At 38.9% G+C, this 27,882-nt stretch overlaps 1 protein-coding gene across 4 annotated transcripts in view; it reads right to left on the bottom strand.

The window, feature by feature from the left end:
• SMG1 (SMG1 nonsense mediated mRNA decay associated PI3K related kinase) overlaps positions 1-27,882 on the bottom strand; it is a 127,613-nt gene that overhangs the window by 30,443 nt on the left and 69,288 nt on the right. For all 4 annotated transcript variants that reach the window (XM_058710888.1, XM_058710886.1, XM_058710884.1 and 1 more), the window contains 27 exons: positions 27,598-27,867; positions 25,875-26,005; positions 25,574-25,735; positions 24,797-24,915; positions 23,994-24,081; positions 23,799-23,900; positions 23,180-23,320; positions 22,410-22,609; positions 21,584-21,780; positions 21,267-21,428; positions 20,366-20,520; positions 18,459-18,601; positions 18,112-18,313; positions 14,843-14,952; positions 14,009-14,156; positions 13,476-13,635; positions 12,010-12,130; positions 8,392-8,640; positions 7,583-7,867; positions 5,608-5,752; positions 5,337-5,475; positions 4,154-4,384; positions 3,874-4,051; positions 3,182-3,343; positions 2,414-2,631; positions 1,930-2,084; positions 282-504 (listed from right to left, as the gene is read on the bottom strand). In XM_058710888.1, the coding sequence (XP_058566871.1) occupies positions 282-504; positions 1,930-2,084; positions 2,414-2,631; positions 3,182-3,343; positions 3,874-4,051; positions 4,154-4,384; positions 5,337-5,475; positions 5,608-5,752; positions 7,583-7,867; positions 8,392-8,640; positions 12,010-12,130; positions 13,476-13,635; positions 14,009-14,156; positions 14,843-14,952; positions 18,112-18,313; positions 18,459-18,601; positions 20,366-20,520; positions 21,267-21,428; positions 21,584-21,780; positions 22,410-22,609; positions 23,180-23,320; positions 23,799-23,900; positions 23,994-24,081; positions 24,797-24,915; positions 25,574-25,735; positions 25,875-26,005; positions 27,598-27,867 (4,596 nt within the window). The remainder of the gene's footprint in view (positions 1-281; positions 505-1,929; positions 2,085-2,413; positions 2,632-3,181; positions 3,344-3,873; positions 4,052-4,153; positions 4,385-5,336; positions 5,476-5,607; positions 5,753-7,582; positions 7,868-8,391; positions 8,641-12,009; positions 12,131-13,475; positions 13,636-14,008; positions 14,157-14,842; positions 14,953-18,111; positions 18,314-18,458; positions 18,602-20,365; positions 20,521-21,266; positions 21,429-21,583; positions 21,781-22,409; positions 22,610-23,179; positions 23,321-23,798; positions 23,901-23,993; positions 24,082-24,796; positions 24,916-25,573; positions 25,736-25,874; positions 26,006-27,597; positions 27,868-27,882) is intronic.

Here is a 27,882-nt window from a genome sequence, read left to right as displayed (position 1 = left end):
AGACCTCTTCCTTGGTTAATTTTTTACAGTATATTCTTCCTTAGTGTGAACCCTCTACAGATAAAAGTTTGCTGCCCTAGGCCCACTCACCGCCAAATTCTCCAAATAAAGAAAACACCTTTCTTTCTCCACATTTCTTATAAGCAACTGGTCATAGGTTGCCTTCTAGGGGCCTACAAAAGTCTTCTCTCACATTGCAAGTAAGGAGAGTCCCCATATTTAAATTCTGTATCTCATACGGAATTTCCCATTCTAGTAGCATTCTTGAGATTTTTCTGTACCTCTTTAAAGGGAATCCAGCTGCTTCCAGGCTTTGCGGGATTGGAGGGTGTCTTCAGTTTTTCAAGAGCATTTTCAATTGCTTCACCATAGTTATCCTGAAACCACTTTTCATGAGGTGTCTCCGCAGGGGCCGCGGTGATGCTCCTCACATGCTCCAAAGAGAACACAATGGGCTTCATCAAAGCCGTGTGCTTTTCCCGCATGATAGCAATTTTCTCTTCTCTGGCCAGGGAGGCATAAAGAGTTTTACAAACATGGAACAGTTTAAATGCATCAAGTGCAAGTAAATACTATCAGAGAGTAAGCTAAATAAATAAAATACTGGCAAAATAACTTACTAACACAGCACTGTAAAATATCCAGCACATGAAAGAGGAAGCTTTTTTCAACAACTGGTACTGGGAAAACTGGACATCCACTTGCAAAAGAATGAAGCCAGACCCTTACCTTCCTTATATGACATGCGAAAAAATAACTCCAAATGGATCAAAGACCTTAAGAGCTAAGACTTTAAAACTCTTAGGAAAAAAAATGTAGAGGAAAGGCTTCTGGCCGCTGGATTTGGCAACAATTTCTCAACAAAAGGCAAAACAGAAAAACCGGGCTACTATATCAAACTCCACTTGCGTGCATCAAAAGATACTATTAAGAGACTGAAAAGAACGCACAAAAGGGGAGAAAATATTTGCAAATCATACATGTGAAAGGGGGTTAATATTGAGAATTACAGAGAGAACTCCTAAAATAACAAAAAAAATTCCCAACAACCCAAATTTAAAACTGAGCAAAAGATTTGAATAGACATTTCTCCAAAGAAGCTATTCAAATGATCAAAAGGCACATGAAAAGAGGCTCAACATCACTAGTCGTTAGGGAGATGCGAGTCAAAACCACAAGCAGATACCACTTCACACCCATCAGGATGGCTACTATATAAAAAAACAAGAAATGACAAATATTGGCAAGTATGTGGAGAAACTGGAACTCTTGAGCACTTGTGGCAGGAATGTAAACTGATGCAGGAAAACAGCACCAGTTCCTCTGGTGGTTCCTCTGTAATTCAAACATAGAGTAACAATATGACCCAGGCAAATCCACTGGATCATACACAAAATAACTGAAAACGGAGTCCAACAGATACTTGCACACTGATGTTCACCAAAAAGCAACCCAAATGTCCACTGAGAGATGATGGCATGAACTAAATGAGGTATATCCATACAATGGAATATTATTCGGCGATAAAAGGAAATTCTCACATATGCCACAACATGGATGAACCTCCAAACATGCGAAGTGAAACACGCCAGGCACAAAAGGACAAATACCTTTGATTCCACTTACATGAGGTACTCGGAGGAGTCAAATTCAGAGACAAAAAGTAGAATAGTGGTAAAGAGGGGCTAGGGTTAAGGAGCCATGGAAGGTTAGTGTTTAATGAGTACAGAGCTTATGTCTGGGATGAGTAAGTTCTGGAAATGAACAGGAGTGATAGTTGCACAACACCGGACACACGCTTACTGTGACTGAATTACACTTAAAACTGGTTAAAATAACAAACTTTATGTCTTGTGTATTTTACGTTACAAGCGGGGAGGGGGGCAGGGAGCGGCTTTGTTTTCAGAGTAAAAGCGTATGAAAACATACTTGCGTAAGGTGTTGTTGTTCTGGACTCTCTTCACCTCATCTTCCAGCTGCTGGATTCGTCTCAGGACATACATATGTTGCTGTAACAGAACTCCCAACCAGAGCTCATCCCAGAGAACAGTGACCCTGCGCAGCTCAGCCACAAGCATCTGAACCTGCGACACATGGTACATCCAAATACGCTCAGCTACAAGTCCACACACCCAGCACAGTTCTGCAAACACTAGGAATTACACGTTCACTGTGTGCATCTTTGATTCATTCTACGAGCAGAGAACCTTGATTAGTGATTCTATCAATACTGATTTGTAAAACCGGTACTGACTTGTAAAAGCTCATTTAGAGTAAAAACTCTAAAGGTTTTTTTGTTCTTCAAATACTGTTTCCATGACAGTGTTTATGGATGGGTTCTAGGTTGTTTTATGGGGAGGGAGAGAATATAATAAAAGCTGTTTTAAAACATATGAATTGTGCTTTTCTGTACCTGTAACACCATGGTTGGGTTTGCAGAGGACAGTTTATCGACAATTTTGCTGTAGCAATCCTGCATCATGGCCTGGTCTTCATTTAATCCACTTTTAGGTTCATCCTTGTTGCTATCCTGAGAGGCAGGAGGACTTCCTCCCTCACATTCAGAAACCAGCAATTCTTCTCCTTGAATATTGCCAAGTAAAGTTGGAATTGCAGAGGAAAACTTATTTCCTATGAGAAAATGCAAGAATAAGGTACACTTTGGAAGTTTCTCCTATGCGCATATGTTAAGAAAAACATCGGTAATCTATTTGACTCCAAGGGCACTCACTTTAATTTGCCTTCTGTGCATTAAAATGACCAAAAATCATGGATCTTCTGCCTTGTATTTATTAATATTATAAGCAAGTAGAAGATAAATGAAAAAATAAATAAATGAGCCTCAGAACACAAAGCTTTCTCACAGCCAGAGCCCTGTGAGCTTTGTTTCCTCCTTATCCACCATTTACTCAACTCATCAGGGAATCTGATTTCTCCAAGCCTGAATGGGTTACTCTAAGGCTGAAGGTCGCATGTAAAGAACATGCCCCACTGTGGGACTCAGCAGTTACTATCTCAATAAACCGTAATTATTATTATTATTATTATTATCATTATTTATTCTCGAAAAAAGTACGAACTCCCCAACGCTGTAACATAAAGCTCAAAAAGTTTACCTAACAGACATTCCTTACAAAAGACTATATTTAGAGCAGAGTAGCAGTGTTTTAATATTCCATACCTGAAGCCTGTGATTCAGTACTAAGTGATATGGTGCCCACTATTGCAGGGTACAGTATGAGATGTGGGGAATCTTGAGCCACTCGGCAGAGGAGGTTACAAATACTCTGGCGCACATATACTTCAGGATGGTTTAAGCGTGAGAAAAGCTGTGGAATAATTCCTTCAGGATAAGAAAGAAAGAAAGAAACTTTAAAGTTATTAAAAACTGTCAACACAGTAGATGCAAACGCGTAAAACCTGACATATGTCAGCATCAGTTCTAAGAGCCTCAAATTCCTCTCTGTATTAATAACAAAGAACCCTAACAATAGCTCCTGATTTGCACGTTTGGTTAGGGTACAGAGCAATTCAACAATGTTCTGGCCAAATGTATTTTCTAAGAATGCCTGTAAAAGACAGACACAGATCATTTTTTAACACCTGGCATATAAAATTTTTTTAAAAGTTATTTTCACCAGTATCTCCAAAATTCATCTTGCATGCATAAATTAGCTCCTGCCTCTCAGCCTTCTAGTTCTCTGAAAGGTGGGAGACAAGAACATGTAACGTACAGGTCACATATTCTATCACTAGTGTAGCTACTCTGTAACACATTCAAATAATAAACATAAAGGAACTACCATTTTTTAAATTGTCTTCTATCTCCTACCCAGAAATAATTTTCCTGAAACATTTTATTTAGACCCTTACCTCTCCATGGAGCAGTAGGTGTTGTTTCCAAGCCACGTTCCAGATACTGCCTAAGCTCGCCGGCATGTTTCACGAGCAATCTGAGCAGGCGCAGGGTGGCCATCACAATCACATCATCAGTGCTCTGCTCTGCTCTGTGACTTAAATGTAGCCTAGGGTCGTCTTCATCTAAGGGAATCTAAGGGCAAAAGATGAAAGGCAGAAACAAGAATACCATTTTCGTCTGCTAGGTGAGAGATGTCAAATACACTTTCTCAGAACAGAACAGTGTGCTACCTACCTGCCCAGCGTTGAGTTTAAGGAAGGTAAAATATGCACTGCAAGACAGCTTGTACAGGCTGAAGATTCGATCTACAACTTTCCTCCACACTTTAATAACTCCTTCTGTTGCACTTTCATCAAGTTCTGAAAGCCACGGGCAGCTGGATATTAACTGACGCCAGATAACATCAACCATGTCGTCTTCCTCGTTATCTTCACCTTCTGTTATCTGAAGCGTTATATCTTCATCCTGAAGAAAATTTGGGCATAAAATGCTATTGAACACAAACTGAAAAGGGGAAAAAAGGTATATGATTTTCCTATTCTACAAAAGCATTTTTCTCGTTGATGGAAAATTCAATTACTTCACACTTAATTTTATACATGCTAAACCAGTATCAATACACTCCTCTGTATGATGTTTTACTAATATAGCTAATGAAGACGACTCCGGTGTTTTGCACCTTAAACGCTTCCAAATTATAATGTGATGTTCTGCCGGCAGAACATTAAACATAATCTGTTCAGAAGGTTGAGGCTAAATGTTCACAGAATTCACTCACAACAGACCCTGCTCTCTTCATAGTACTGGGCATGTACAGAACACCAGCTCTGGCAGACAGCGATACATGCTGAAGTCCAGAGCAAGACGAGGTTAGGTCAGCGAATAAAATCCCAACTTTTAAAGTCTGTATCTACTCAGTAGTTATGACATTCTAGAATTGACAGAACTCTGAGCAGAGAGGGAATAAATCCTACAGCTCGTTTAGTTCACTAGGTTTCAACTCTGGCTGTGAAGTACAATCACCTAGTAAGCTTAAATACGTGCGCATATGTCCCACTCAGCTATCTGGGGTGGTATGCAGGCACTCGTGTAGTTTAAAAAGGTCCCAAGCTAGTGTTAAGAACCTAATTTCTGATCAAAACACCTAAAAGACAAATTTCATTCCCATAAAACAAACTTCACCTATTTTAATAACAGGACCTTAAAGAAATGATTTCTCAAGAAATTACATTTTTCTTAGAAAAGTATCATAACTCACTTTCATTTTAAAACTCAAAGTTCTGATTTGTAACAAAAACTGCCTAAACCCTATTCAATATTTAATCAAGTATATATATGATCAACCTCCTCGAAATCAATGAATTAAAACTGTGATCCTGACACCATTTCTCCCAACACTACATCATATTTTCCTTGCCTGAATCCCCGCTGGCCGACAGACAGCCTGTCCGAGAATACCATAAATCCTCTCTTTTTCTTCCTCAGTTATAGTGTCTGGAAGCAGATTCTGAACTTCAGATTTTTCTCTAGGCAGCAGACGAACACCTTCTCCCTGACTATAAAAATAAACAAGTCACTAGCTGCAGCTATCAAAACATGCCATGTCAAGTTACCAAAACCTGTCAGCAGACATTTTCTGTCTCTATTTTGCAATGCATTAGCTAAGTTACACATTTTGACATACGTACCTGGCATTGTCAACTACCTTTCTGCCCCACCTATAAGCCCAACTAGCCAATGCTGCCCAGGATTTGGCTACTTCAGGTGCCTGTACTGATGACAGGTGATACAACTGTCCCAAAATGAAGTCAGGCTCTCCAACTCCAATATGCACTGCCATGATGGACAAAAAAATAAAAATAAAAATAATGAAAGAACTCAGCAATGCTACATTCATAAATTTCTAACGGCACTCCCATTAACATTTTGGGGTTTTATTATCTGTAAGCTATCAGTAAGTTCCAGAATATTACAGTGCAAAATTTGACAAAGGAACACATTTCCTACTACGCTTTTTGAAAAGGCTAATAAACTGAAATCAACCACTCAGCTTCCCAAGTCGGCTTAAATTATCACCCTGTAAACCACATAAATATCTTTCACGACACTTTACATAAAGACAGTTCAGGTGTAAATTATGCAAAGAGCCTAAATGTCCATCAATTGACGAATGGATAAAAAAATTGTGGTTTATATACACAATGGAGTACTACGTGGCAATGAGAAAGAATGAAATATGGCCCTTTGTAGCAACATGGATGGAACTAGAGAGTGTTATACTAAGTGAAATAACCCATACAGAGAAAGACAGATACCATATGGTTTCACTCTTATGTGGATCCTGAGAAACTTAACAGAAACCCATGGGGGAGGGGAAGGAAAAGAAAAAAAAAAAAAAAAAAAAGAGGTTAGAGTGGAAGACAGCCAAAGCATAAGAGACTCTTAAAAACTGAGAACAAACTGAGGGTTGATGGGGGGTGGGAGGGAGAGGAGGGTGGGTGATGGGTATTGAGGAGGGCACCTTTTGGGATGAGCATTGGGTGTTGTATGGAAACCAATTTGACAATAAACTTCATATATTGAAAAAAAAAAAGTTCAGGTGTCAGATATGTTGTGCAATGTCTTGAATTATGGATATGACTGGTTACTTCCTTGTGATTAGATTAAGTTGAAGCATTCTGGGAAAAGTAATACATAGGTGCTAAGTATACAATCTCATTCAATCAGAAATTCATGAGGTAAATGTCTTTATCCACAGTTCAGAAGTAAAGAAATCACCTGCTAGAATGTCATATGCCAATGTAAGATTTATAATAGTCACCAGACATATCCCTTATATCAAGACTATATAATATACAGATGAGAATGATTTCATAAGACCAATGTAAGAAATCAAAGTCCTATGCTTCATAACAACAATAATGAAAGTATATTCTCATGCTTTGGCAAAAAGGTTAATTATCTCCCACTCTGTAAAACATGGACAACGGTACCTACCATAACAGGCTCTCCAACACTGAATTAACTACCCTATTTGTCAAGTACCCTATTATTAGCACTAGTGTCAAAATGTGAAACTTTCATCTTTCAGTAGTTTCTGTGCTCTATCACCCAAGGAGACCACAGGCTACTATTATCTGTCTTTGTTGCTCCTTCTAGTGTGTGGTGACATTTAGCTTTCTGGGGCAGGGCCATCTTGCCAGCAAAAACATCTAAGTGCATAAAAGCACCGTGGTTAGGGAAGGCCTGGTGGGCAGAGTTTTAAGTGACTTGCACGGTAGCATTAGATACTAAAGAAATGTGTTTTACTTACTTCCAGGCAGTAAAATACGCTAAATTTCCATAGAAACAATTTCTGTGGCAAATTACAGCCAGTATAACATTGTAAACTTTAAAACAGGGAGAAATAACTTCTAAAATTAATATTAAAAAAAATTTTTTTTAACACTCATTCATTTTTTGAGGGACAGAGAGAGAGCACAAGCAGGGGAGAATCCAAAGCAGGCTCCAGGCTCTGAGCTGTCAGCACAGAGCCCGATGCGGGGCTTGAACTCATGAAACACGAGATCATGACCTGAGCCAAAGTCGGACGCTTAACTGATTGAGCCACCCAGGCGCCCCTAAAATTAATATTTTAAAGCTAATAAAATAAAGATATCCTACCTGTAGATTCGCTCTCTATCCGAGGATATTCTTCTTCCATCGTATTAACAGATGGCAGTTCTATTAAAGCGAGTATGTTTTTAGACAAAGTAGAAAGACCTGTGAAGTTTTGCTGTTGCTGAGCTCTATAAACCTGTTTCAGCTGCCCTGAAATTTCTTTCCATTCTGCCTGGATCCATTTGGCTAGTGTCAGAATGGACTTGGCAACCGCATATTCAGCTTTGGCAGACTTGCAGAAAGATATGGCACAAGAACTCAACATTTCCATTGCGTGTGTTGACTGGCCTACAGAAAACCAAAAATCAGACCTTAGCTTTATATGCAAACGATTAACAGTATTTCAGGGTAAAGTGACAATGTAAATTCAGTGGTAATCAATGATCTCCAGAAACATTTCTTACTTGAATACACCAAAATTGCCTCTTTTAAAAGCCCCAAATTAGAGAGCCAAAGCATAAGAGACTGTTAAAAACTGAGAACAAACTGAGGGTTGATGGGAGGGAGGGGAGGGTGGGGGATGGGTATTGAGGAGGGCACCTTTTGGGATGAGCATTGGGTGTTGTACGGAAACCAATTTGACAATAAATTTCATATATTAAAATAAACAAACAAACAAACAAATAAATAAATAAAAATAAAAGCCCCAAATTATAGAGATAAGTCAATTACAGGTAATTTATTATTCAGGACACAAATGTTGTGCCACAGCTGAAAAAAACCCAACTTTTATTGCCTTACATCATACACATTACCATTCATACACATGATTTTTCTTTTGTCATATACTAACCACAGTTCATTTTACTAACCTGCTGTATACAGCAATTTGGTTTTTTCAATGTCAAGTTCAGGCCCCCATTTTTCATCCACTTGACCTTGAGTTGATAGTTTTTTAAAATGCTGGACTAAATCCTGAGCAGTGGTAGTCTTTCCCAGCTGAACCTCACTACACTGTGCCAGCAGTCTTGTTGCAAGTGACACATTCCCTCGTTTTCTAGCAAATTTTGCTGCTGTTAGACCTAATTCCATCAGATGGCTTCTAATTGGAACTGTTTGTTCTGGAGAGAAGAAAACGTTTCATTAGTCCTTGATGGGTCTAGTCGCAGACTGCATGGAAACATGGCCAAAAATTCTTCCCCAACTATTTATTTTCCCTTCCCTACCACCTCCTTAAATCAAGATAACTCATTTTTCACCGTCTTTAAATCCCTAGCAGCTAGCATGGTGCTTGGCATACAACAGACAATAAATGTTTATTGGAATAAATGTATACAATGAAGCTGACAAAAGTAAAAATGATTCACTCTAAGAGATCGGCTTTTCAGTTTCTAGATCTTTTTAGTAAAGGGCTCAGGACAAAGGGTGGGAAGTAAGGGTAAAGCTAGACCATCCTCCTTCGTGTAGAAGTACCCTCTGCCCTTTTATCATGCCATTCTCTCCAAGTTTACTCCTACCTTTCTGATGAACCTTCAGTCTCCTTCCTCTCTACTACCCATCCATTGAAACTGATGTTCCTAGGGGTCGATCCTAGGCTTTCTACTATTCTTACTCTGCATATTCTCCCTGGACAATATCATTTGCTTCTGTAGTTTCAATTACCATGCAAATGCTGATGACTGTGGAGTCTTCATCTTGAGCCCAGACCTGACATCTGAGTCCCACCTGCCTACCAGTTCACCTACAGTAAGGCATTTCAAGGGTACTTCAAACTGTGTCAAGTTAAATCCATTTTCTGCCACCCTCCAAACACTCTACTTCCTTCTCCTGTTTTTCCTTTCTTGAGGAACATAATCAACCTGGCTACCTGAGCAGATGCCTGGCAGCCATCACAGGACTTCACTTTCAGCCCTATCACATCTACTTTTTGTCTACCCCTATCACACTACCTTGGTCACCTTTAGCAGGGACTTTAGCCTAATGGGTCCCTCTGCCCCCAGTCTTCTCCTCTTCTAGTCCATTCTCCAACCTGCAACTGAAGTCATCTTATACAAAGATAAACCTGAACACTTAACTTCCCTCTGAAGGCTTCCCACTGCCCAGACAAAATCCCAACTCCTGAATTTGCCTTGAAAGGCACTGATGCCTTACATTTCATTCCAATCTCAGTCTCCTTCAGCTTCCTCTCTTCCCATTCTCCCTTAGGCAAACTGAGTCACCTAAGAATCTTTCATTATTGCCACTGGCCTTCCCATGTTTTTTCCAGCCAAATGGTCCACCGCCTTCCTTCTCATCTCTACCTCCCTCGGGTATCAGATTAAATGTTACTTCTTCCCCAAATCCTTTTCCGACTGATTCTTAGGATTAAATCGGTGCTCTTGTTTTATGTCCTTTCAGCACCATGTACGTGCACTTCCATTCAGCACACCACTGCTGTTCCTTGTACGACGTCAGTTTTCCCTGCTAGACTCTAGAATCCCTTTGGTCTTAGGAATGCAGAAAACAGTCTTGTTCACCATTACATCCCAACTTCGAGCACAATACCTGGCACAAAGCACACAGTTCATAAGCACTTGCCGAAGAAAAAAAGGCAAGGTGGAGTGGAGTTTTGTCTCAAATATAACTGCTGAGTTACTGACTTTTTATTCCCAATTTTAAAACTTGTTCAATATGGGAAGGATGAGAAAGAAGATGGTATTTGTAGTCCTACTATATGCCATGCTCTGCATCAGGGCTTTTATATGCCTTATCTCATCTCCCATAATTCTTACAAGAATCTCCTCAGCAAGGCAATACCCAGAACTGAAAGGGAATGTGACTCAGAAGTTTAATGACTTGCCCTAAGGTCCTTCCATTTGCAAAAGTTGGGCTAACGATCCAACCCAAATATATACAGCACTGAGAGTCCAGGAGAGTCACAGTTCCCAGTAATCACTCTGCAATGCGAGTCCACACCCCAGCATTACCTTACTTGAAATTATTTTTTTTTAATGTTTATTTATTTTGAGAGAGGGAGAGAAAGAAAGCGCACGTGGGCGTGCCAGTGGGGGAGGCAAAGAGAGAAGGGAAGAGAGAGAATCCCAAGCAAGCTTTGTGCTGTCAGTGTAGAGCCCTGACACAGGGCTTGATCTCACAAACCGTGAGATCATGGCCTGAGCCAAAATCAAGAGTTGGGAGCTTAACTGAATGAGCCACCCAGGTCCCCCTGAAATTTAATACGCAAATGTATTCAGTAATCTTAGCTACCGCAATTTTCAACTACAATTCTACAGAATTCTGGCAACTTTTCCATTTTCAAGCAATAAATTGCTAACACCCTTTTAACATAAGAGACGTTTCTTTCTTAAAAATGAGATCTACTGGGGCGCCTGTGGGGCTTGGTCGGTTGGGCGGCCGACTTCGGCTCAGGTCATGATCTCGCGGTCCGTGAGTTCAAGCCCCGCGTCGGGCTCTGTGCTGACAGCTCAGAGCCTGGAGCCTGTTTCAGATTCTGTGTCTCCCTCTCTCTGACCCTCCCCCGTTCATGCTCTGTCTCTGTCTCAAAAATAAATAAACGTTAAAAAAAAAATTAAAAAAAAAAAATGAGATCTACTAATATTTATACAAATACTAATTGTCAACTCATTTGGAGTGTTTAAAACTTAACATCCACAGTCCATTATATCTGACAAAGAATTCATATCCAGAACAAATAAACAAGTTTATGACTTAACTAAAAACGGACAAGATTTAAACACTTTAAAAAGTAAGATACACAGTGGTCACTATGCAAATGAAGAGGCTCAATCTCATTAATCATCAGGAAAATGCAAACAAAACCGCAATGAAATACTACTATACACTGGTGCCAGGTGACTAAAATTAAAGACCAACACCACCAAAGAGAGACACAAGAAGAAATGTAAAATGTACAAACACGTTCTAAGAATTCGCCAACTTATTTTTAACGTTGAACCATTACGACCCAACAATTGCACTAACAGGCATTTACTCAAGAGAAACACAAATATATGTCCACCCAGAGACCTGTACATGAATTTCACTGCGGCTCTACACATAATAGCCCACATTTTAAAACAACTCCAGGATCTATCCAAAGAACCAGATAAATTATGGTGCATCCATCAAATGGACACTACTCAACAACACAAAGGATCACACTACTGATACACGCAACACAGGTGAAACTTAAAAATAAAATGCCGAAAAGAACCCAGACACAAAAGAGTTGTATGATCCCATTTATACAAAACTTTAGTTAAGACAGGTCTAATCTACAGTGACAGGAAACAAATCAGCACTTGCCCAGGACAGGACACATGGGAGAGGCGAATGGGTAGAGGCATAAGAAAAACTTTTTGCGGTGATATAAATGTTATAGATCTTGAATGAACTGGTGGTAAAGATCTGTCAAAACTCATGGATCTGTACATGCCAAATGTGTAAATCATATCTCAATCAAAGCTATTAAAAAAATCCAAGCTAATTACCTTTTATCTTCTCCAACAACTGACTCTGGTACATGGTATATCTTAAGGCCTGCATCCACGGCCTCACATCATGCTGTTTACATGAACGCAGAGCTTCACTGAAGAGTGGAATAAGACAATCCTGCCAGAGAAAAACCAAAACTACTTAATGCAAACAGACTCCATGCATGGTTGTAGACCGAGTTAACCTGCATCCCCTTAAACCAGCTACTCAGCTCTACTTGTCTATTCAACTCCCCCCTTTCTTCATTTTATCTTCTAACCACAAGAGGAAAAGAGACAGTCTAAGATAAATCTTTGCTTTGCCTTAAAAAGAAAGAAAAAATCAAGTCCAATTTATCAATAAAGCACATTTTTATAAAAATAAACACAAGAGGGGCGCCTGGGTGGCGCAGTCGGTTAAGCGTCCGACTTCAGCCAGGTCACGATCTCGCGGTCCGTGAGTTCGAGCCCCGCGTCAGGTTCTGGGCTGATGGCTCGGAGCCTGGAGCCTGTTTCTGATTCTGTGTCTCCCTCTCTCTCTGCCCCTCCCCCGTTCATGCTCTGTCTCTCTCTGTCCCAAAAATAAATAAAAAACGTTGAGGGGCGCCTGGGTGGCGCAGTCGGTTAAGCGTCCGACTTCAGCCAGGTCACGATCTCGCAGTCCGTGAGTTCGAGCCCCGCGTCAGGCTCTGGGCTGATGGCTCGGAGCCTGGAGCCTGTTTCCGATTCTGTGTCTCCCTCTCTCTCTGCCCCTCCCCCGTTCATGCTCTGTCTCTCTCTGTCCCAAAAATAAAAATAAAAAACGTTGAAAAAAAATTTTTAAAAAACGTTGAAAAAAAAAAATTAAAAAAAAAAATAAACACAAGCATATTAACTATAAAACAGAAGTTAGATTACAGAGAAACATAAAACTACTACTTTATTAGCAGATTCTCAAAGATTCTAATTGCCTTGGGAAGGGCCCATCTTTGGTTAAACTGTCCCCTATCTGGGAGAAGGATGGGGTGTTTTTTTGTTTGTTTGTTTTTGTTTTTTAGAAGTATGTTCTTCATCCAACACGGAGCTTGAACTCAAGATCTGGAGATCAAAAGTCGCATGCTCTACCACCTAGCCAGCCAGGCACCTCGCGGGTATCTTCGCTAATCAAATCTAAAATTTGTAACACCTGTCAAACGGAAATATATTTACATACACTATCTCTTCTTCCAAAAACAAACAAACAAACAAAGCAAAGGAAAAAATTAAGCAATTAGCCGTCCTTAAAACTCTCTATCTTTACTTCCTCCATCTGCCTCATACACTTCTCAAATGAAAATGTACCTGAAAATGGCATTTTGGATTTCTGTATTTACTACCTTGTCTAACAAATGCTACAAATACTATTTTAAAAATTAAAAAAAATTTTTTTTCAAAGAAATCTTTTTCTACACAAATGCCTATTAATGTTCACAAAAATATCCTGATAAAAATACACACATACACACCTCTGTTGAAAGTCTGTTAGAAACTGTGTTCTCCAGAGCAGAAGAGCAATACAGCTGTAAGGTACTTAGAACTGGCAGAGACTGTGAAACCGTTAAAGTAGAAAGTCTCAGAGGTCCAATAGCTATGCGGGAGGTTTGCTTCAAGTACTTTACCACATTTCTGAAACAAAATATATACTGTTAATTAACAAATGAGATTTTCCAGCCGGTAATCACTGAAGAGATAAGGCAGTTTGATAAGATGCTACCACAGTGGCATCCAAAGAGGGGAAAGGAAGAAGAGCTGTCTGCCCTTTAGTAAAATGACACAAGCAAGTCAAGACATGCTTCTGTGGATTTCTACAGTTTATTTAGTTTCAACCTCTATATATGCTGGCAAGGGGCACTCACGTTTCACGTGACTTCTACAACGAAAACGAAGCTATCATGACTAACTAGCATTATAGCGAACTGTTAAGTGATTCATCGCCAAGTACGTACATTCACCATATGGTACACACAGCGCACATTAACCTCCTTTGGATTAAACTTACTCAGTTATGGACTGCCACTTCTGGTCTTGTTCTATATGGTTTAAAGCAGTTGCCAAACAAACAGAACTTCGCAACAACTGAACCTCAATCGATTTCTGAAGTTCCTTTGGATCTGGGCTTAACATGTTAGGAAGCAGTTTTTTCATATCTACAGAGAAGTTAAATAAATTCCGCTAAGTTGTTTTTAACGTGTTAAGAATGAGAAGACATTTTAACAGTATTAAAAAGTTATCACTGATGAATACATTCTTTCATATTTAAGCTCAGCCAGCTGAACACTATGATGAAGCATTTCTGAGAGCTATATAAAAGTCACAGTCTGCATTCAAATTATATCTCACACCCACCCAAATCAGCTGATTTCCCAAGTTCGAAAATCAATAAACCAACATACGCTACATTTTAAAGGGGCAAATCTACACCTATTTTGCAAACCTTACTGAATTTGGCAAAGCGGTGCTAACACACAAAGTACTCACAATACTAATTTTAGTGCAGTATTTTACAGAATGTGCCAGTTGGGGTAAAGAAATTAACGAACCACATTAAGACGCTAAGAAAAATATTTAGCTTAAACACTGAACTTTTTCAAACGTGGCCAGATAAATCTCCAAGTCTTATGACAGTCTTTTTAAGTTAGATTAACTTTAATTAAACTCTTTCCATTGCCAAATCAAATGTAAGTAAAACAGCCCTACATACGTTCCTTCGCGTGGGACTCTGCCCCAAAATAAATGTACAAAAACCTCCCATTTTTCCAGTGAAATACTAAGCCAAATATTTTGGGCAACTTGTCCATAAAATACTTAATTTTAAGATTATTATCTCAAATACCTATTTTCTCTTTTGATCCTCCAGCAAGTAGATTGACATTTTCTCCTGGTAACAGTTCTAACTGCTCAGTACATTCAACAAATTCTCCAGATTCAAAACTGCTTAGTGATCTGTAATTAAAACATCAGTTAGCTTACATCACACCCTATCCAGCCCGTGCAATCATTCAAAAGAAAGGCAGAACAAATTCTGGAAAAAGCCCAGTTATACAGCATTCTTTTGGTGAAGTTCCTTCTACGTAGGCCATCATTTTATTTCTATTTTGAAGATGGGACTACCAACTTAATTGGCACTAAAATTGGAGTGGCAAACCGGAAAACCACAACTATAGACATTCAGTTTAGCACGCTCACCTGTCCTCTTTTTGTAGTCTGTTATCCTCCGGGCCCATCCAACAAACTGACAGACCGCTGCAGGGCAATGGCAACATCTGATTCTCCCCAAGCTACTTCTCCGTTCCCTACGCGACCCCATTCCCTACCTAAAGCCTAAGCCCCTGGAGGGCTCCTGTCCTACTATCTCAGGGCTCCATCCTCGTCCTGCCTCCTTTCACTGCTGGCCATCCTCCCTCTCTTCCTTCTCCAACGTGTCTCACGGAACCTGTTTCTCTTCTTTCAGAGAATTCTTCCTTTCCATCTCCTCACCTTATCTGAAAATGGTGGCACCTCTGAAACTCCTTTAGTCCTGCAGCATCCATATGAGGAGAGGCCCTCTCCTAGCTCCTTCCTGCTACTTTCAGATCACTCACTCTGTTCCCATTCCTACTACAGCTGATTTCCAACCAAGAAGATGACTTAGTTTCTCATCTCTTTCTATTCTATTAATCTCTCATCTTTTCCATCCTCTCACTGTGTCACCTGCCTTACAACTCAGCTTGAAGCCAGCACTGGAAATATGACATCAATAACTGCACCTGCCTCCACTGGATAAGCTCCAAGCTTGGATTAAGGTAAATGCCAGCTTCTCACGTAAACTGTAACTGAAGAACTGTTGAGGTTTGGTGACAGCACCCTGATCATTCCGGCCACTACTGGATCTGAGTCCTCTCCAGGGGCAGGTTCCCGTGTCCCTCCCCACTATACTCTACAATGCCCTCACGCTGTCAGCTAATGACGGACTCCTCGAAAAAAAAAAAACATAAAACAAACAAAAAGCCCAACCATCTATCCTCTACCCTTTCATTTCCTCTCCCCTTACCTCTAGTCCACCATCTATCCACTCCCAAAACAGTCTATATCCAACTTCCGCTGCTTTCTTTGAGGCATAAAAAAAGTAGGGCCCAGTTGATCCTTCAATGTTATTTATCCTGTTTCTTAAACCTCTGCTTTCCTGTCACTCTTTCCCGTGAACTTGAAAGAACACTAAAACTCTCCAATATTTCAGGTAACTACACAACATTCTCCTCCAGCCACAGCCTCCTCCTCTCCTTGACTTCAGGAAAAACTCCCCACCCAAGTAACCTAACTAAAGCTTTTGATTTTCAACTTTCTCCACCACTCAATAGTACTACTCAACCCAGCTGCTTCTCGTGATCTCTCTCTACAAAGCTCTTCTTGCTTGTCATCTCTGGAGCTTCTGACAAGACTGACTATTCCAGTCTGCTTCTCCTACATCTTGGACTTTTCTCTCCTCAGTGTCTTTCTGTTTTTATCAGTGGCTTCCTCTCCCTTCCTGGAACAAAGATGCTCGTAAGGATTCTGACCTTGGCCTTCTTTCCTTTTCACTCACCCTTCTCCAGAGCTTAATCTGTACTCCAGAGCCTTTGTAAGCCACGAAATCACAAAGTGTGAAGAGAAAAAAAATGTCTTTTACTGTCATCTATATGCTAATGAACCCCCAAATCACTCTTTAGCTTAGACTTTTCTCCTTTGTTCCAAATCCAATTCTTAACTGCTTACTACTCTCCTCAGCATGTTTCATATGCACCGTAAAAACACCTCCTGGTTCTGTGTGCTCCTGCTTCAACTAACAGTGTCTGTCCTCCCTCCACCTTTGTCCCACAGATAAATGGTCTACATGCTGCCACCCCTGCCGTCCACCTCCAGTCTCTTCCCAACAGCAGGGGGAATGACTAAGTCAAATCACGACATGCCTCTCCTGTTCAAATCTCACCTAAGATATTCCATATTACTAGGAGTCAAAGTCCTTCTCCCAGTTCCCCATCTACCCTCTATCCTGATCTCCTATTATTGACTCTGCTTCAATAATAGTGGCCTCTGGGCCACTTTCTGGGCCATTTCCAGAACACTCAAAGCACATTATTCTTTCATCAGATCTGTTTCCTTAAGTCTTCGCCCAAATGTCATGCTGATGGCATTCCCAACCTTGTCTATCTGCCTGTGTGTCCATCTAGAAGGGAACTCCTCAAGAGTCGGAATTCATGTTTCATGAGGTGCTACACCCCACTGCCTGGCACATAGTACATGCTCAATGGAAAAATTACCCATTAACCCATTTGCTCCCTAGAAGCTGAGCTCCACAATGGGAAGGACAGCTAACGACTCCTGTGTCCCAACCTCTTGGGGGTACACAAATTTTGAATTAAGAAATTCAGTACATATATTTTGTTTTTTGTTTTTTAATTTTAACATTTATTTAAATAATATCTACACCCAATATGGGACTCGAACTCATGACCCTGAGATTAAGAACTGCATGCTCTACTGACACAGCCAGCCAGGGGCTCCCAGTACCTACATTTTGAATTAAGGGATTAATAAATGCACAGAGAAATATGGAGATGAAAAGAAAGGGAGCTGATTTTATAAATGTTCATAAACTCTGTCCTCTCAAGAATATTTTTGAGAAGTTCATTTTTTTCTAATGTTTCCTTATTTTTGAGACAGAGCGTGAGCAGGGAAGGGGTAGACAGAGAGGGGGACACAGAATCCAAAGCAGGCTCCGGGCTCCAAGCTGTCAGTACAGAGCCTGACGTGGGGCTTGAGCCCACCAACCGTGAAAAGTCATCAAATGTGACTCTTCCTAAAGCAGTAACAAATTTGCTTTCACTCCTTTTGATTTTAAAACCATAAGCTCTGAGAATGAAGATCAAATGACCGTTTCAACAGTTAACAAGTCTGTTTTCCACCGTATGAGTATCTTCCTCATATCTAACGCTGGTTTCTCATTGTGGTCATTTTTTGAACAGCAGTATTACTAGAACTTCAAACATGCTGCAGTAGTAGATGGTACCAATTTTAATATTTTTCTGCCATAGAGGCAGACTTTAAGGTTGCTGAAAATTTATTGAGCTGAAAAACAGTCCTTACTTTATGTAGTTGAAATCAGCCTTTAGGTTGAGAGAAGTGCTGCTGGTACTCTTTTTCAGGTCGTGGATAGCATTCTGCCAGTCCTGCACGGCAGCCCAGTCCGCAATGGAAATGTAACACTCACATGCTTTATTTCCCAAATAATTTATAACCTCAGGGGAAGAGTCCGTTGATTTGGATAGCACAGTTTTCCTGGATTCACCTGAGTAAATGTATTTTATAAAACAGAGAGATCCAGGGAAGTTATAAATATTTTAATGAGCAGAGAAATCTAAACGATACAACAGGATCATTAATACAAACTATCTGAGCGTATACGACTTTTTATTTAAATCCTGGACGCTCACCATTCAGAGAATGTTTGGGGCTGGCACTGTTACGCCCAGCATTGGCCAACGTGAGAACGGATTTGTCAAAGCTGGAGACGCAGCAATCAACACCTGTCATGGCACACAGGTGCTCCTGGTACTCCACAGAGGCCTTTTCAAACCTTCAATGCAAATTCAAACAGTCCTTACTTTTAAATTATCCACAGACTTCATTTCCAATAAAACTAAAAAAAAAAATTAATCACTCAAATAAACTGAGCAAACGAATTAATTATTTTGTGTGGGGTGGGGTGCACGAAATTAGATTTTTTCCTCACAACAAATGAAAATAAATGTACACACTATTAAAGTTTTTTAAAGGCAGTATAAAATAACAGAAAATATTAAGTATCTGATCTCATTATATGCCAAGGCTAAGTAGAAGAACAAGTTTTAAAAAAGAATTCATAAAGTAACAGATACTAATGGTGTAATTTAAAACTTCCAGGTATGAAAAAACACCATAAACATTAAAAACAAATTATAAATCAAGAAATTAGACCGCATCAACAATCCTGCTCTATCAGTATAGCAGGATTTCCTATACTTGACATATCAGTATAGGAAAATATGAGAGGCCACGAAGACAAAATCTGTGTTTCTAAAAATCACATATGGTCAATAGAACTTAAGGGGAAAGTTATATTCAACGTTTTTTTTTTTTTTTTAATTTATTTTTTTTGGGACAGAGAGAGACAGAGCATGAACGGGGGAGGGGCAGAGAGAGAGGGAGACACAGAATCGGAAACAGGCTCCAGGCTCCGAGCCATCGGCCCAGAGCCTGACGCGGGGCTCGAACTCACGGACCGCGAGATCGTGACCTGGCTGAAGTCGGACGCTTAACCGACTGCGCCACCCAGGCGCCCCAGAAAGTTATATTAATCATTACTAAAAACATATAAATTAAAACAAATTATCTTCACTGATGATGGTGGCAGGGTGGTTGTTTCTCAGTGACCCTCACTATTCACAACAGCAAAGGGAAGAGGTTACTCTATCATTAAGGATATAAAATGGAATCTCTTTTCTGTACAATAACTTTGCAACAGTATGTATCATAAGCCTTAACGTCTGTAGCCTTTCTTCTAGTAAATCAACTTGCAGGAATGAATTCAAACAAAAGAAACAAAATTATAAGCTATAGCTTACTATGAAGAATTAAGTGCCATGGTACATTAAGATTAGTAAAAAACATCAGAAACAACCTTACTGTCCAAGAATAAGGAAAGTTAAATTATGGTGCACTCACAAAAAATACAACTGTGTCATTAAAAATAACATTGTAGAATATTTAACATGCCAAAATATTTTTTTAAAGGTTACTGAATAGAAAAAACAAAATGATGTGAGTAGCAGAAACACAGCCATTTCTGAGAAACATGGGGAGAAGACTGTATATAAAAGAAAAAGGAACTACAGAGGCACGTACACCAAAACTAACAGTTATCACTAGCAGATGTAATTATGAGTTCTTCTATTTTTCCCACATTTTCCAGACTTGGGAGAACGGACATAAATATACACAGTCTGTTGCAATACATATTCATTTACCTAGAGAATGAGTGCACAGGGCTAATGAGCAAGCCCTCTAGCCATGAAGGACAGTTTGTACCAGACTCTGACAAGAAAGGTTATCAATTATGACGCAAGTAATTGGCAGATCTTATTTTAAGGAGGATTTCTTACTATCTGTAAGTAAGAAAGGCATCTAAGTTTTGCTGTTAAAGAACAGACTAAAGATGACTCCTAGTAAAGTGATTCACAGCAAGTTTCAACTGCTGAAATTGAACAAAGCTGTTTTAACATTTAACTACAATGTTATCCAGGAATACAGAGGGTTTAAATGTAAAGATATCCCATTACCTATTTCCTACCTTCCAACTTACCTCCCTTCTGCCTGCTGGGCCACTGAATTAATCCAGAGAAGATTCTTGCCAGCAATGGAGGATGACCAGACAGCAATTCCCTGTATGGCTTCAGGACAATGCAGCTCACACAGAGCTTCTACCACCATCATGATGGTTACTTCCAATTCATTCCCCTGGAAGTTCATTCACAACAATTAACCACAGACCTCAATACCATTAAAATTCAAGCATCTACTAAATTTACAACCACTGATCACAACCAAAGCCCATTTAAAAGCACGTGTATTTAACAATTATTTTTACAACATTACATTATTAGCTTAGAATTCTTGAAATTTTACATATACTGTGGCTACAAAAGGTAACTGACACAAGCTTAACAGCAGATGGTGTCAGGCTTTACAAAGTAAAAAAAAGTTATCCAAAATTTAAACTGTGCTATCTGTAGGAGTAACATATGCAGTAAATATAAAGCAAAAGTCAAATATAAATAACCATGAACTAAAGGATGATTAATTTTATGCCTGAATATTGCCTACTGCTATTATCGAATTAAGAAACATTTGTTATTTTTGGATTCCAATTGTTTATTGAACCCATTTATAAACGAGCACTCTTCCCATTCATTATAACATTATTATATACACTTCCGCATACGTTAAAAAACTACTACCTGCATTCTCCTGTACATTATAGTTCCTAAAAATGATTACAAGAACTATTTCTTCTACAAGTTTCTTAGAACTACCTTTAAAGTTCCAAGCCCTTAAACATTTGACATGTTCTAAGCACAAAATATGAATAGTGACTTGGAACAGAAATTTTAACTTATTTCATTCATAGATTAAATCACAACCAAGGAATTAAACTCAACTTTTTCTAATCAACAGATTTGAAATTAACTCCAGATACACTTTACCTGAGATAGATTTGTCTTCATTTCTGTAAGCAAGTCAAAGCCATGCCTCACTGTCACAGCAGGCTGGCCTGCCAACAACCCAACCCTCATAATGGAGAGTCGGATCCGCGTCAGCCAGTCTTGACAAGTTTGGCGATTGGTATAGAAAAAAGTCCTAATGACCTTTAGAATAAAGAAAAAGAAGAGCTCACGGTTGGTTAAAATTTTAGGTACAGACGTCTCAAATACACAAGACTACTGGGATTTCAGCTCTGCACACACTGCCAGGCTTGACCATGAAACTGCTACAAAGCAACACTCAACCCACTGGAACCAACCTTGGGAGGTGACGTTAATGCATTAGCGCACCCCTCATATGCATTATACATTAACTTCTCCAGATTTTCCAGATACTGCAGAAGAAGAACAAGTCTAAGCTGGTTGCTACTGTGGCCTTCATCATTGTCTGCAGTTGTCCATTGACTAACATCTTGATCGGGGTTTAACGTGTGAGCCGCGAGACTTCTAATGATACCTTAAAGCAAAGACAGAATTCCATATTTAAAAGACATCTCTAAAGATTCTAGAAGTTAGAGATAATTTCACAAATTCCTATTTGTCAAGCATCCTCTCTAACCTACCATTTAAAAACAAAATTCACAACATGAAAGGTCTTTTATTTTAGGGGGAAAAATGTTTTCTTAACACAAATCCCCTAGTTTTTTTTTAACAAAAAAAGACATCCATGCTGTTGTCAACACAATTATTCAATGAAAGGTTATTTTAGCAAATATTATCTGAAAGACTGATCAATTATTGAGGAATAAAAAAAGCATATAACCTCAAATCTCTGAACAAAGATAAGAAACCCATTTGTTTTTAAAGCCTATTTATTTTGAGAGAGAGAGAGAAAGAGAGAGAGACAGCACACACAAGTGGGAAGGGCAGAAAGAGAGGGAGAGAAAGAATCCAAAGTAGGCTCCACACTACAAGTACAGAGCGCAAAGAGGGGCCTGGTCCCACAAACCATGAGATCATGACCGGATCCGCTATCAAGCCTATGACACTTAACTGACTGAGCCACCCAGGAGCCCCCATCATTTCTTAATATAGGGTTTAAAGGTACTTCTATCACCAAGTTTGAAAAAGCACAAAGCCACTTACCTTCAATTGTCTGGAACGTATCCTGAGCTCTGCCCAGTGGGGTTCTCAACTTAGAAAGCACAGTGAACTGTGCTGCTTCCCAAATAGCCCACTGCCAAAGGACGGCATCTGTCTTTAGAAGATTTCGGGGAATTGTTGATTGGTCACGCTTATCCAGTCTCTGGCAGCTATAGAACAATCTTTCTAACCAATTGTCCTTCCTGGGAAAAGTAGTTTCATATTTAACAGACAATGACAACTTCATTAAATAAAAAAAAAATAAAAAAATTTGCAAGGGGAACAGGCGTAGGGGACTACAATTTTTCCTAGTTCAAAAGGCAAAACGCTTAACGCTGAGAAGCATTATATCCCTACCTTTCATGCTGAGGAGGTCTTTTACAGTTAAAACAGGATGGGGTACGATGTGGAAGGATTATTACGGTAAATGGCCCATGAGAATTTGGCTATCAGGATAAAACATTCACTGCAACTCAGCACCTGCAGAATGTCTATGTCCCCAGGCCTCTCCTCGAAGCATTAATGACTAAGTCAGAATAGTTAACTGTCAAACATATTTCATCACTCAATTTTAAAGCCCATTTTTGTTTCTTCAGATGCTATCTTCGAAGCAATTCTTCCTACTGCTGGAAACTAAAATAACCCATTTGAGAAGATATCACTTTCTATTCTGCCACTCCTGACATATTCTCTCCAAAAATGGGCGTAGGGTCAAGATATTCAAGTACATTTAAGTTGCTTTTCCCAGATGAAAGAGTCAAAGAAAATCTTACCCTGTTCTATGAGAATTCCCATATAAAATAAAACTAATAACATCAGAGAAATCTTGTGGGTGAAATGTGTTACTCGGTGCTTTACTCATGTGACTTCTTAATGCTAGAGAAATTTCTTGAATTTCTGTGTGATTGTTATTGCTGTAGACAGAAAATAAAGTCACTGTTACACAAAATGTTTTAGTGAACAGGCTAGTTCATACTGTAAATGGGCTATTTCCTTGCCAACTAAATGCAGAAGTAAAAAAATAAAACAGACTTCAAAACAGACACTGAAATATTATTACAGCTTCAAAATCAACCTAGTAAAAAATAAAGATTACAGTTGAGTTTTTCAAATAACTGAACTACTAAGAAACACATTTTGGCACCCTATTATATAAATTATTCGGTACTTATTACCATGAGCTTCTAAGTTTATAAAAAATATTAAACTTTGTTACTTTCTTCTAGACCTGGACAATTTGATCCTTTGACATGTCTTCAGTCACTGAGAAGTGCCACACAAGATGTGACATTGATTCACTAATAGGCAATTTGTCTTTTCTTAAACTGAAGGACTACTAGGCAGTTAAAACATAGTGGGAGGGATGTGTTTGTTCTAACACAACTGTTATACCTCAAGACAACATCTAAAGGAATTGACTTCAACAGCTTTCCAAATGCTTGTCGAATGCGAGTTCCACTGTGGACAAGCTGAACACGGCAAACATCAACACACCTACAAAAAAACGAAACAGGTAACAGAAAGAAGTGCAGCAACAGTTCCAAGGTACTAGGCCCAGGGTCAGAAGATAGAAGCTTTAGTCCATACCGCTGTAGAAGATCATCTGGCAAGGAAGACGACAAAGCATGTAGACTGCTGCAGGCTTGCAGACAGATATTCACGTCTTCAACAAGAGCTATTAACAGGAATTAAAAGATACTTTCAGTTTGCCACAAGAAATCACATGCCAGTACATCATAACTTCCTGAACACACTCACTCGTTCAACAAATAGTGAGCGCCCACACTATGGACTAAGCATTGCTCCTGCCTAGAACCATCACTGGCAGTAACAGCTGGGAAAACGATATGTTCAATAAAACCCACTTAAAGTTACTAGTCTTCACCCAAACCTTTTTCTGAAGGAAATTTCAAAAGTATATGGAATGTATAAATATTTTTGTAAGATTAAAAATGTGACAACCACTTAAAAACAATTTATTTTTCATGTATTAAGAATACCAAAATTTGGGGCACCTGGGTGGCTCAGTCGGTTAAGGTTCCGACTTTGGCTCAGGTCACGATCTCACAGTTTGTGGGTTCAAGCCCTGCTTCAGGCTCTGTGCTGACAGCTCGGGGCCGAGAGTCTCCTTTCAATTCTATGTCTCTCTCGCTTTCTGTCCCTCCCTGCCCACATGCGCGCATGCACACACTGCCTCTCTCTCTCTCTCTCAAAAATAAACAAACATTAAAAAAAATAACAAAAGCGAAGACAGATTATGCATCTGTCCCGAGATGGGAATTATACATTTCATGTTATGAAAATGTTCAAGTGACTATCTTTCTCTTATTTTACTAAAGACCCCTTTCAAGTGTAGATTAACAAAATCTTTAAAAATCACAGAATCTTACTGTTGGCTAAAAGGCCTTTACAAAATTTATGGAAAGATGGAAGAGAGAATAAAGGTGCATATGTTTCAGACTTCTTCATTAAAACAGCCACTTCCAAAGCCCACGTCATTAACAGTTTCCTGAAACACAAAATATACAACTGATTTTACATTAAAAAGAAAGAAAGAAAGAAAGAAAGAAAGAAAGAAAGAAAGAAAGAAAGAAAGAAAGAAAGAAAGAGAAAGAGAGAAAGAAAAGCTTTAAAATAATCTATTCTTCTTACATTGGTTTGCTTTTGGCTTTTTAACTATCTCAAGCAACAGAAAACAAAAATTCAAACTATAGAAATTCCTTTGTCAAAAAGTTGAATGCCTTTTAAGAAAATCTCCCCAAACCAGAAAATCTCCCCAAATCTATTCTTCTTACATTGGTTTGCTTTTGGCTTTTTAACTATCTCAAGCAACAGAAAACAAAAATTCAAACTATAGAAATTCCTTTGTCAAAAAGTTGAATGCCTTTTAAGAAAATCTCCCCAAACCAGAAGGTGTAGCACAGAATATAAAAAATCTGTATAGGTACATTCTTCTACACAACTGCAGGCAGGGAAGTTTCATTCAATTCTTTCGGGAAAGAACAAGAAATCCTGGATTAAATAATAAAGCTGTATTTTCAAGTGTGTCCTAACGAAGAGGCTGCTCTACCCCACTGCCTTAAGGCTGGATTTCTTACCCTCAAATTATGTAGCTAAGTTAATGAAAGTTAAGAACATCTCATATTATGAAATTAGCACTTAGTTACCTTGTGTCCTGGTTAAGATTATCTTTCTTAAGCAATATTCCCAGGAGATTTAATATAATTGAGAAATGTTTTTTTGTAGCTGTAGTTACAGTACTAATCACAGCTCCATCAAACAAAGACGGGGACGAAGAACTAAGACTACTAGATATAAAGTGATCGTGCCTGGAAGACAAAAGAAAAATCATCTTTCATCTCTAATTTTTTTTTAAAAAAGCAGTTCCAAAGTCAACACTTTCAAGTGCCCATCTTCCCTCATAAAAATTAAAAAGAAATTATTTTAAGTATCCGTACAGCACAGTACCTGGTACAATGAGAATACAACGTGTAGAGCACTGCATACTGAATGGCAGGGAAGTGAACAGCCAAGTCACCGTGCACAATCATCAGATTCTTACTCAGGAGGGCAAAGACAGTTGGAGACAGTGCCCACATCTGATGACGTAAGAAGAAAGTAAATGTTTGGTTTCTCCAAGACACGCTTGTCCTTCAAAGTATGTGCACACATTTTTAAAGTCTAAAATCACAGATTTAAATCCAGAAACAATCTAGTGCATTAAACCTGGGGTCAGCATTCACTTTTTGTGAAGAAAGGAAGTATTTTAGACTTTGCAGGTCAGGTGATACCTCTGTTGCAATGGTCGCCTCTTCAACTCTGCCAGGGCGGTGAGAAAACAGCCATGGACAAAAACATAAATCAGAGTGGCTGTTTCCAGAAAAGTTTCCTTACAGAAACTTTTTATACATACCATATTTACTACATACCATATTTACTACAGTAAATATAGTGTATATATATATATATATATATATATATATACACAACACTATACTATTTTTATACATACTATAAATCCTTGATTTTAATGGGAATTATGTAGTATGTGAATTAAATGACAATAAACATTGTTTTTTAAAAAGAAAAACAAAAATAGGTATTGAGGTGTACTTGGCTCACGGGCCAAAGTCTACTAATTCCTGATCTAAACAAAGCACTTGGTACCCTTTAGCGTACTAGACTAGACTGCCTCTCCTCAATTTTCCATCTGCTGCAAATGGCAAGGTGCCCTGTCCAATGAGAAAAAAGGTACCTCCTGCCACTCTAAGCCTTTTCCGTCTTTCCCTTTTCCTTCCACGGCCAACATACTCCATTCCACCTGACTGTCCCTTCCCAATACTGTTTCCAGAGTGCAAGACAAAAACCTCCTCAAATCTATATACAGTAAGAAGTGCTCAACAATGAAAGGTTAGGGTCCGAGTAGAGTTTACTGTCTCCTTCCAACATCTGCCGTAAGGAGCAGTGAAAAAAGGAGCTACATGTGGAGTGACACAAGGCAATGTGATCACGAGAGTATGCAAGTATAAACATCAAATATTGGCTTTTCCCTCCCTTCCCTCTTAGAAAACTTTATCTCTTAATTATATCCTATTATTTTTTATTAGAAGCAATGTTTTTCAATCCTTCAAGGTCTAACAGAAGGGGAAAAGATACATATCAGCAATAATTATAAATCAAAAAAGCAAGGTCACTTCAAATTTCTTAAAGGAAAGTTATCTTTCTTCTTTTCCCCAAAAGAAAGAATATATGAGTATTCCTAGAGAAAAGTAGGCAGTCAAATAGTAAAACCATGTGTAAGCACTAACTTTAGTGAACAGAAGGAGAAAAGCAGGGAAGAAGGAGCTGTGTATTAAAAAAACTACACAAATTTGAGCTGTAGAAAATGTTGACAAATTTTTTATAGGTATGCTAGAGTCAACAGAAATTCATAAAAGACATTTTCCTAAAAATAAAACAAATGTGAAAAAAATCTTTTCAAAGGCTGTCAAGGAAAGGAAGAAGAAAACAAAATCTAACGACAAGAAAATATTCCTGTCAATTTTAATTATCCAGGCATGTCCTAAATATGGCACTTTGTTCTACAGTGACTCCAGAGACACACCGACATGATAACAGTAAATGAAATAAACATGCAATGACAAGAGGCTTAAATGAGATGAAAACAAAGCCACTACAAGTAAAGACTCACCCCAATTAGCGAGTTTTTGGCATTTCCAATTGTAGTCAGGGCACTGAGGTCAAATATAACTACAAATTTGGCATTGTCTACATTGAATACATGATTTTTAAAAGCCTCATGTTTTATTTCAGAACAGGCATCAGGAAGTTGTAGACTATGTAGCAGATTGTTTAGGGCACAAGTCATTTCCCCCAGAATTAATTTATAGGCAGTCTCCAAAACAGGAATGTTCTTCAGGCTGAGCACTGCTTGATAAACAGCATGGGCTACTGCAACAACCTTCAAAAAGAGAAT

This window comes from Neofelis nebulosa, chromosome 18 (genome assembly GCF_028018385.1).
Source record: "Neofelis nebulosa isolate mNeoNeb1 chromosome 18, mNeoNeb1.pri, whole genome shotgun sequence".
NCBI classification, from domain to species: domain Eukaryota; kingdom Metazoa; phylum Chordata; class Mammalia; order Carnivora; family Felidae; genus Neofelis; species Neofelis nebulosa.
Note: the sequence above shows the minus strand (reverse complement) of the source record. Positions and strands in the feature narration are given on the sequence as shown.